Raw genomic sequence first — 10331 nt, 5'->3', positions numbered from 1 at the left:
CAATGGGAAGTCACAGCACTTACAGTAGTCTAAGCTAAAATTGTACAGTGTTTAAAGTAAATGTGTTTAAGTGGCATTAATTGGAAAAGTGCTCAACAGTGCATTTTAACTTTTATGTAATTTAAACCTAAACCAGACGTATTCTCTGCTCTCTGGATATTTTATGTATGCCTTTATGGGAGGAAAAAATAAAACTTTTATTTCATTTAAATGACACACTCAAAAAACTTTACAGGCACAAATTATTGTCACCTCTATATTTGCAAGTGGAAATTTGAAATTCCTAAAAATCTCCAGTTGTCCTTTATGTTGGTGCTTCTTTTGTTACTTCAGTGTGGCAGTCAGCCTAATGAATCTGCTATCCTGCTCTTCCCCCTACTGTACAGTTATGGGATTTCAACCTACCAATATGTATGTATGCATATGCTTTGGGCTGACGTTATGACTAGTTTTAATTGAATGTTTTCATCTTCTTTCAAATATGCCAAAACTTACCATCCAAAATATAAAAAGAATAATTTGCTTTTGACCTTATGCAAGAAACTCAAATGGACACATCAACCACCTTTTGAATAACAAAACTGTTCTATACCTACTAAACAAAAGTAATACAATGTATCCCTCCTCCCTCTTCAGTAGGCCTACTTGTTCTATTTTTGTTTTTTGATTTTATTTGTACATTTCTCATTATTTATATTCTGATAGCCAGGCAATAACATTGACCATATTGATCATTTTAAATGAACATATTTATCATTTTAAATGTTCAATATGTGTCACAGTTTGTGATGTGACAGAGTGCATGTTTGAGCTGCTCACACTGAAAATGGTGACTGTCTGAAGGCAGTCCTCCTCCTCATAGGTATTAATTATATAATCCCCTCTTGCCACATCCACAGATCTAGTGGAGGACCACTTGTAGCTCCTTGCTTCACAGTATTCATTAAAGCTCTGATGTTCACGCCGTGTTAAATGCACAGAGCAGATGTGGTTGTATCAACGCATGCACAAGCCAATATTCAATAATGTGTATTGTGTGAAAAGACAATTTGACAATTAGACAATGAACATTTCAGATATCCACAATGGCATTCTTCCTAAAGAAAGTAATGTCTGAAATGTTCTTTTTGACTAGAAATAACTGAACAGCATATACATGCAAATAACATCCAGATTAGATATTAAATGTTAAAAGGGACACTTATAGCCTATTTTTTAAGGATTTAAAGATATTTTAGCCTATATTTAGTTTTGACTAGGCCTAGTAGACTAGCCTAATCAAAGTTGTAGATATTTTGAAAAATTAATTTCTACTATAGACCGTTAACAATAATGTACAATCTATGATTACTACTAGTAAGAACGTTATTGTGGATATCTTTATTATTCCGACTAGTGTAAATATAATTTCGACTAGGAGAAATGCTATTATGGATATATAAAATGTAATTGGTGTATCTTAAAACGGCTTGCATGGTCTTCATGTGTCAGATATCAAGAATCAGTGGTAAAGTAGACACTTAGTGTGGCCCCGCCCACCACTGCCCAAACCGGAAGTTTAGCTGTTGTTGTCACACTGGAAGAAAATGGCTGCTGCTCCGACTTTTTTTCAATGAAGACACTGATATTTCAATTTCATTTCGTTTTCTTGCATTGGAGCTGCATTCGACCGCTATGCAATCTAGGAGATAAGTCCATCCTTTTCGGTGAGATTCACGTCGCATTATCTGGTTGTGTCTCAGGCGACGCAACATCATTAGCGTAGCTAGTAACTTACAGCTTGCCCACTGGGAACGGGCTAGCATGCTAACGTTAGCTATGCTAGCCTCAACCGCCAGGCATCAACGAGCTTGTTGCTATTCAGCCACTCTCTTGGGTGGGCTCACAGTTACTAGAGTTCCCTAACCCGAGTTACCCCGTGTTATCGACTCTGAGACATATTGTGCAAATATTTACTTTGCTGGACCATTGAAAGTATACGAAAAGGATGAATCAACTAAGATGAAACTGTTTCACTCGTCAAGTGTTCTTAGCTGTTTGTCTGTGGCATCTTATTGAGGGAACTGTTACGTTACCAGCCAGACTATTTGGTATTGGTACTGTCCTATCATCCTGCCAGCCAGAATCAGTGTATCTGTGTTAATGTGTATATATATTATCATATGGTATCTGTGCTTGGTCGTTCTGTTTGCATCACGTCTTCTGTGTTGCTGTGCAGGGTGTGAATGGTCACTTTGGGAAGGTGACAGTGTGGGGCAGAAAGGACAGCATCGTCTACCGTCATTCGCCTTGCAGCTGGCGGTGGACCACAATGGTGAGTTTCATCTCTTCCAGGTCATTTGCCCCTATATATTCAGTGGACATCCACAGTGCTGTTTTATACTTGATGCATCTAAACCTGATCCTACCGAAAACCTTCACTAGGACTTGCGAAGCTTGTTCTATTCTTTACCAATTTTTGAGTTTCTGTTCTGACTGACCTGTTTCATTTAACTCTCATTTCCCAAAGCAACAAGTTTTGGAATATGCATTGGACCGAGCCGAGGTAAAAAAAATGTTTTCATTCTTGTGTGTTGTTTGTATATCTGTGCATCTATTACATGCATTGTGTACTTTACATGTTAGTCCGGCACCATTGGTCCCATCATTCATTGATACAGTGTATTATGTGTTATTCAGTACATTGTTGAAAGTGCTCGACAACGACCAGCCAAAAGAAGAATTTCATCCGGCGGGAGGAAGAGTTTGTATCAGAAGCTCTATGAGCTCTACATAGAGGAATGTGAGAAAGAGCCAGAGTTAAAGGTGTGTATTATGCAACTCAATTCTCAGTTGTGACTAGGTAATTATCTTTTATTAACAGATTGATTCATCCTTTTAACAGATTGATTGGTAAAATTGGTTTTTAATCGATCTAGACATTGCTCAAACATATTTTCCTAAATTTTAAACGCTTTAATAAAATTACATCCAAATCTACTAAAGTCTTATAAATAATAAGTTCTTCTATTTAATAATTAACTACAAAATATCAAACTAGACCAATGTATTTGTACGATAGCAAATACATGTCACATATTTAGTTTTATAAAACAAACAATGGCAGACCTTGTCTGTTGCGTTTTCTTTCAGAAAAACATAAGAAACCACTACTTAACAGCTTCAACTCAAGGTTAATGTGGGTGAAAAGCAATGATAACATTCCTTTTTTCCAATTTTTTTTCCATTTGGCGTGGTTTTAACCTTGTGAGATTTTTTTTGCTATTATGGAGGATTTGTCTTTTATGTGTGTTTTTTTTCTTTCTGAAGAATTTGAGGAGAAATGTGAATCTACTGGAGAAGCTGGTGTCTCAGGAGTCCGTATCCTGTCTGGTGGTCAACTTGTACCCTGGGAATGAAGGCTATTCTTTAATGCTCAGGGGCAAAAATGGATCTGGTAAGACAAGACAATTAAGCAAATGTCGAAGTCCATCAAGTTGTGTTTTTTGATCTGTGCACCGCAACGGTCTCATCTGTAACATTCATGTTTGTGTTGCTTTCTAGATTCTGAAACCATCCGACTGCCATATGAAGAGGGAGAACTCTTGGAGTACCTAGATGCGGAGGAGTTGCCTCCTATTCTGGTGGATCTGTTGGAGAAATCACAGGTGTGTATGAATATAAGTATTCAAATATAAATACGTATAAAATACATATGCTTGTGCATAAATCATTCTGCAGATTTTGAAATGTTTTCCACAGTATCAACAGTAGTTTTAGAGAGACCAGATCTATTCATTATATGTAAAAATAGGTTTTTATTGCTTCTTTCTCAGTAATTTTGGTCATTATCTGTTGGCTGACATCTGCCATGTGCAATTTGTATGTCTCAGGTGAACATCTTCCACTGTGGCTGTGTAATAGTAGAGGTGAGAGACTACAGGCAGTCTGGCAATACCAAGATGCCCACCTATCAGAGCAGACACATCCTGCTACGGCCGACCATGCAGGTAAACCAATAGACTAGAAAAGTAACAACTTACTGTTGACTTTTAACATAGAAAAACTGAGTTGTTTATATTTGTCATTTTGCCCTGCAGACACTGATCTGTGATGTCCATGCCATGACCAGTGACCACCACAAATGGACACAGGTAAAGTGTCATGTTTACTATCTCAATGTGAAACAAAAGAATAAATCATGCCTCATCTGACACCTCACTGTCTTGATATGCCCTTTGCTTTAGCTAATAAAAATGTACTTTACCATAATACTAGGCCTGGCTATCATTCCTTGTGTGTCTTGAGTCATTTAAACATCAGCACATTGCACTGGTGTTTTCTGTAATTGCTGTTTTTCTGTGCTTTAGGATGACAAATTGCAGCTGGAGAGTCAGTTGATTTTGGCCACAGCTGAACCTCTGTGCCTGGACCCATCCATCTCTGTCACCTGCACAGCCAACCGTCTGCTCTACAACAAACAGAAAATGAACACGCGCTCCATGAAACGGTACGGAATACACTCACACACTATCCAGAGCTCAAGCCATCTCGATTTAAAATTCAGTCACACTAGGAAAAATAATGTCTTTTTCTTTTTGAAACGGAAGACATGAAAATAAAAGCTTTGCAATTGTGAAAAAAGTCAGTAAAAGAAACAAAAGCACTGATCATTTTAAAACACACACTTTGTCTGATTTTGCATTATAGATGTTTCAAGAGGCATTCTCGAGCAGCACTGAACAGGCAGCAGGAGCTTTCCCATCTGCCCATACCACCACAGCTACGACTCTACGACTACCTGCAGAGGAGAAAGGAGAGGAAACCTGCTCCTGTCATAGACCTGAAGATCTCAAAGATTGGAAACGTAAGTAGTCGACACGCCCACGATTTTACAAGCATGTGTACACCGTGTACATATCCAAGATGAAGTTGTCTATCTCATTGAAGAAACTTCAATTGCTTCCCACAATTGTTTTTAGCCATGTTAAACCATATTCTAATTTAATCTAAGTCACTAATATAATGGCTGAAAACAAGCTGATGTTTCAGTTCTGCCCCTTTTCTGTTTATTGTTTATTACTGTTGAGAACATTTTGTTAACCTTCTCAATCATAGATCAGTGCATGCTGTCATAGTGCTTTCTCGCTTGTTTTTGCTCATACCTTGTTTTGTTTTTCTCTACTGGCTTCTCGGCTGTCATCACTTCCAGTGTGTTGACATGTGGAAGCAGAGCAACTGCCAACTAACTGTACCGAAGGAAATTGATGTAAGTAGCTCGATAATCCTCTATAACACTGTCACTTACACACTTGAGCCAACACCACTCAAAACCCACTCAAATCATAGTCTGGCATTTATAATGTAGCCCGTAACGAACCAAATGGATTTGTTGGTGTGTTGCTCTAGGTGGAAAAGTATGCTGTGGTTGAGAAATCTCTGCAGTTGGAGGACTCTCAGCCCACTACTGTGATCTGGCCTGCTGAGGTAAGTGTGACAGCAGCATTAACATTCGCTGAGGGTACAGATCAGTGCTGGCTGTTTGCTGTTAGTAATAAGCTGGGAGTAAGTTTGTGTAATTGTTGTATGCTTTATAGGGAGAAAATGCTCCCCTTGCATTGTGCTAAATTACCACACAACCTCTCACTCTTGGGTTTTTACTCAAAAAGGCTGGTGTTTAGTGGAAACACTGAGAAATATGTGAACTCAGAAAATTTAGCTTCTAAGTGGGTGAACAACCATACCACCATAAGCAGATTTCTTTTTGATGAACCATAAAAACATTTAAGGGGGTGGGGGGCGGCAGATTCTGGACCGCAGATATACATTGTCAGGGACATTATATCCATGCCTAAATTGTGCTGGATCTTTTTTACCTACTGCTAACATACTTCATCCCTTATGTAAGTTGGTGAGATGAAGGCTAACATGTTTTGGGTTCTATGCTCTCAAACAGGTGGTGCAAGACACAGCCAAGTTCACAATGCAAGGCCAGTTGCTAAAACGAACAGTAACGTTTGTGACTACACGTTAAAAAATAGTCCACCTTTCTCTGTGGGGTTACAACTTATCCTGCTTCTCTTTTCTCTCCCTCCTCTGCTTTATGTTTTAAAACATTGTCATTAATATTCATGGAACCCCAAGTAAACAGGTCTTTCATTTAGCTGTCTGGGTCCACTTTCTTTACACAGGAAGTTATAGATGACTACACGTTTGAGTGTGAGGTTGGGGGCCAACCCCAGAGGACCAAGGTGTCTATCTTCCAGTCGATGGGAGACCCACTGGTGTATGGGAAGATCTATTGTGCTAAAGAACCAAAAGCAGAGGAGGACAGCACAGACCTAAAGCTCATACATCCCACGTAAGGACAGTCTGTAAAACACATTAAGTATACATGACTGAATTTGAAATACCACTTTGAATTCACACTTTTTCTCTACTTTTTCAATGTCTCACTCACAGCTTCCTGATAGGCTCCAAGATAGATGCAGACCGGTGAGTCACCATGTTTGCTTTTATTGAGAAGCTCATCCTGTCAGATACACAGTTTTTTTTAGTGATTGATGGAGATCATGGTATGCCTTTTGTATTATGTCTGTTTTATAGGTTTCTTAATCAGTACAAAGGGGTGTATGAGAAAGATGTGAAGTGTCAAGTCAAGATGTCCCATAACTCAGGCATCGTGGGACAGGGGCCTCCCTCCCCCAGCAAAGATGAGGTAAATACTGCCTTTATTGGATGTAGAAAAGGTTTGAGGTTGCTCCAGCTTTGTGGAATTTAATCTTCCTTTTTTTTAGTTTGAAAGGAATTGACACCTCAACTGATTCAGCGAACAGGAAGGTGTCATTTGGCCTTATCTGATATTTGTTGTTGTTGTTGAAGAAACAAAGATTGGATTTTCATTTGATTTGAGTAAAATACCTGTATTCTTTAAGTGCATTGAGTCTAAAGAACATTCAGATTTAAGGATCGACTACGCTGTTGTGATTTGCAATCGCCATTGGTGAGAAACTTTTGTCTAACTGTGGCTAACAAACTTAACGTTAAAATGTAATCTACAGGGTGATGGTGTTTCCCCACTGGTCCAGACGTCTGTTTTGGGAAAAGGGGTGAAGCACCGACCCCCTCCCATCAAACTGCTTTCAGGATCCGGCAGCAGCTCCTCAGGTACATCTGCTGCTTCTGACAAAGATACAAACGGGGTAGCCTTAAGGGTAGAAAACAGATACAGAAAGATAGAAAAAGGGGTAAATAGTCGCATTTGTGTAAAAATCTCCACCACCCGTTGCTATTTGTGTACTCTTTGAAAGAACTAAATTTACACCCTTTCTCGTGGGGTAAGCTGTAGGGAATACTGGAAGTTGTATAAAATCTCAAACCAAAGTAGACAAGACAGGTTGGTGGAAAAAGGTTTCAACCAAACCATAAATGGCAACAATAGAATTAACGGCTGGACTGCATCACATATTAAAGATTGATTAACTCTAACAGCAGAGAAGTGTCAGTGGTGGATTTTCTTTTCATAGTTAGCAATAAGACTGCTGGGGGAACCTGAGGTCAGGTGCTACAGGGGAAGGAACAACCCTGTGACACCTCTGGTAAAGGGAAGGGTTCAAACCCAAGGGCAAACCGTATATATTGTTGTCTAATCTTTGTTTATTAATTGGGAGTGGAGCACAAACACCAACTCAGACAAGACTATTAAGTTGTTAAATATGAAGTTATACAGTCATAAGGTCACAGGCTCAGTGTAAATGTGCCTCCTAACCAGGATGGATCCAGATCTATTCCATACTCCCTGTTGGTGATTATGAAAACGGGTCAGTATATATCTCGACTCCTTTTTTTCCATCAGGTAATCTATATAGTTCACAAACCACCAGTGGTCTACTCAAGTGTCCTACGCCCCCTCCAGCCAAAAGCCAGTCTCTGAACAGGAAGCACTCCGTGGAGCTGAGCCAGGTGGGCCTGCTGTCGCCTGCCTCCCTCTCCCCGATGGGCTCCACACAGAGTGAGTACAGCCGAGTCTGACTAACTGTTGGGCTTCTTGTTTTCATCAGTCACCGTTGTGCAAATGAGTAATACTGGAATGTCTTACATAAGCTCTTCTCAAGCCTGTCAAGTTTTCCAGATCTAGAATTTGTTTATGAGAATTCATGAAAAATGAAAGTAACATGGTTCTAGGTATTAAGAATATATAGAAGAGCATGAGAAAAGTAAAAAAAAAAAACCGTAAACAGAGACTGATCCAACACGTGACAAGCACACATAATATTGTATCAGTACAGAATAGTATTAAGTGATGATTAAAAGCAGCTGTTATGCAATCGCCAGGAAATAAAGGGAATATTTGACATGAATGAGCATCATGATTTGAATTTAAATCTTCAGCTGTCACACAGGAAGCTATCATTTAGCCATTGTTGTAAATTTGCAGTGTAAAAAAAAAAAGAAACATTAAATCAACACTGAATTGAATTAGTGTTTAAAATTGCCATGTTGTGCTCTTCCTTACAAAACGTATAGGTCCCCTGCTGAAAATAACACCTCTCTCTCTATCTGTTTTGACCTACTTTCTCTCCTTTTAGGATCGGGAACTCCCAAGCCATCCACCCCTACACCCACCAACACGCCGTGCTCGACCCCCCACCCCACCGATTCCCTCTCTGCTCCTCTCTCGGTGACCCCTACCCTTTCAGACTCTGCCATGGTTCAGAGCCAGTCGCAGCCAGCCCTGCTCACCCCTTTTGCCCAGCAGCAACTGGCTCTAAGCCAGCCGCTGCCCGTCATGACCATTCCCCTGCCTACCATGGGTACGTCCATCACCACGGGAACCACATCGTCACAGGTCATGGCCAACCCTGCAGGGCTCAATTTCATCAACGTGGTCAGCTCTGTCTGGTAAGAAATTAAATAGTCTCTGATGCCTCTCTGTTGCTAATCACTGTGACTTTTAATGACGATCCTGTACTGTTTTTGTAGCAGTCCTCAGACCTTGATGAGTGGCTCTAATCCCATGCTGGGTCCAGGCCTTAACCTGAGTGGAATCCTGCCATCTGGAGGGCTGATGCCCACCATGCAGTCTGCGGCACAGACTGGTGAGATTTCAATGCCACGTCCCCTTAAGTCTAAATACAGTATAATCAGTTTGTCTCCATGTGACCCAACAAACATGCTACAGGTAGAAAGGTGACAACTTCCCATGTTATTTTGTATCCAACCAACTGACCTGTCCTTGAGCGTAATAGTGAATTCCAGCTCCTGGGATGCTGACCATGATCTCACTGTAGAGGGGTAACAATTTACTAAACAGTATCCTACAGTATGATCAGCGTATTTGCAACTAACCAAGAAGAAAGGATTTAGTATATTGCTAATGACATTTTGAAAGGGTTGAACATACATTGGCTGCTCCGGTAATCAAACAACTGGCTCCATAGTTTTTTCCTTTAAGCTCTGTATAAAAATGTAGCAGAAGCTTTACGGGACCTCAACAGAAATTTTTTTTGGATCCAGCAGTACTTCTCTAAGGAAAAATCTTGCAAAACATTCTATTATTATAAAGAGAACCAAACAGGGAGGAAAAATTATATCATAGTAAATGGAAACACTGGGAGTTTAAAATGTGTGTTAAAATCCAGTTAAAGTCCAGTGGGTTTAATGAAAAAGTACAGAGATGTGTATATATATAGTACATTTGTCTGTCTGTACTGTTTTGTCTGATGAATAAATGTTTTCCAGGGAGTCATTTTGGTCTGAACAGCAGTGCTGGGTTGAGACCACTGAACCTACTGCAGGTAAGACTCTGTAACAGTTTGTGTGTAACACTGTTGGCACCTCTGGGTGTTTGTTTGATATAGCAACTGTCTTGAACCTGCACCTCTGTTACCTTACCTGGTATAGTGATGAGATGTGTGTATGCCATGTAGTGAACTCCCTTCATCAAGTTGTTCTAGTTCAAAATTCTGATAGAGGTATTGTTCTAGTTACCCCGTGTTGTTGGAATGCTTTGTTAATTATCCCGTTTCCCTCTGTTCTTGTCCATTTTTTGCTTATATGTGCATCCTTCCTTTCCCTCTACCTCTACTCTCTCCATCTCCAACCATCCGTCCTCATATCCCTGTCTGTTTCCCCCACTTTTTGTTTGTTGTGTGTGTTTGTATATGTGTTATACATCTCCAGATCCCCACTGGTCCTCTCATCTTTAACTCTCTACAGCAGCAGCAGCTGTCTCAGTTCTCCCCACAGCAGAGTCAGTCAGCCACCTCCAGCCCTCAACAGCAGGGGGAGACGGTGAGACACACAGTTACATGTGCATGCATCGCACACGCACACACACACACACACACACA

The 10331-nt window shown here is 40.2% G+C and overlaps 1 protein-coding gene across 3 annotated transcripts in view; it reads left to right on the top strand.

Annotated features, from left to right (window-relative positions):
* The first annotated feature begins 1483 nt into the window (after positions 1 to 1483).
* supt20 (SPT20 homolog, SAGA complex component) overlaps positions 1484 to 10331 on the top strand; it is a 12571-nt gene continuing 3723 nt past the window's right edge. Inside the window, exons 1-21 of one of the 3 annotated variants that reach the window (XM_032533714.1) lie at positions 1484 to 1706; positions 2219 to 2314; positions 2510 to 2545; positions 2680 to 2805; positions 3310 to 3436; positions 3544 to 3647; positions 3873 to 3989; positions 4080 to 4133; positions 4350 to 4489; positions 4690 to 4846; positions 5192 to 5248; positions 5389 to 5466; positions 6171 to 6340; positions 6442 to 6474; positions 6586 to 6697; positions 7041 to 7146; positions 7835 to 7990; positions 8568 to 8880; positions 8962 to 9077; positions 9721 to 9776; positions 10162 to 10272. In XM_032533714.1, the coding sequence (XP_032389605.1) occupies positions 2312 to 2314; positions 2510 to 2545; positions 2680 to 2805; positions 3310 to 3436; positions 3544 to 3647; positions 3873 to 3989; positions 4080 to 4133; positions 4350 to 4489; positions 4690 to 4846; positions 5192 to 5248; positions 5389 to 5466; positions 6171 to 6340; positions 6442 to 6474; positions 6586 to 6697; positions 7041 to 7146; positions 7835 to 7990; positions 8568 to 8880; positions 8962 to 9077; positions 9721 to 9776; positions 10162 to 10272 (2172 nt within the window). In that variant the 5' untranslated portion in view covers positions 1484 to 1706; positions 2219 to 2311. Of the gene's footprint in view, positions 1707 to 2216; positions 2315 to 2509; positions 2546 to 2679; positions 2806 to 3309; positions 3437 to 3543; positions 3648 to 3872; positions 3990 to 4079; positions 4134 to 4349; positions 4490 to 4689; positions 4847 to 5191; positions 5249 to 5388; positions 5467 to 6170; positions 6341 to 6441; positions 6475 to 6585; positions 6698 to 7040; positions 7147 to 7834; positions 7991 to 8567; positions 8881 to 8961; positions 9078 to 9720; positions 9777 to 10161; positions 10273 to 10331 lie in introns of those variants that run through there. The other 2 variants (XM_032533716.1, XM_032533715.1) reach the window with 2 other exon arrangements.

The sequence above is a fragment of the Etheostoma spectabile genome, chromosome 13 (assembly GCF_008692095.1).
Source record: "Etheostoma spectabile isolate EspeVRDwgs_2016 chromosome 13, UIUC_Espe_1.0, whole genome shotgun sequence".
Lineage (NCBI taxonomy): Eukaryota > Metazoa > Chordata > Actinopteri > Perciformes > Percidae > Etheostoma > Etheostoma spectabile.
Note: the sequence above shows the minus strand (reverse complement) of the source record. Positions and strands in the feature narration are given on the sequence as shown.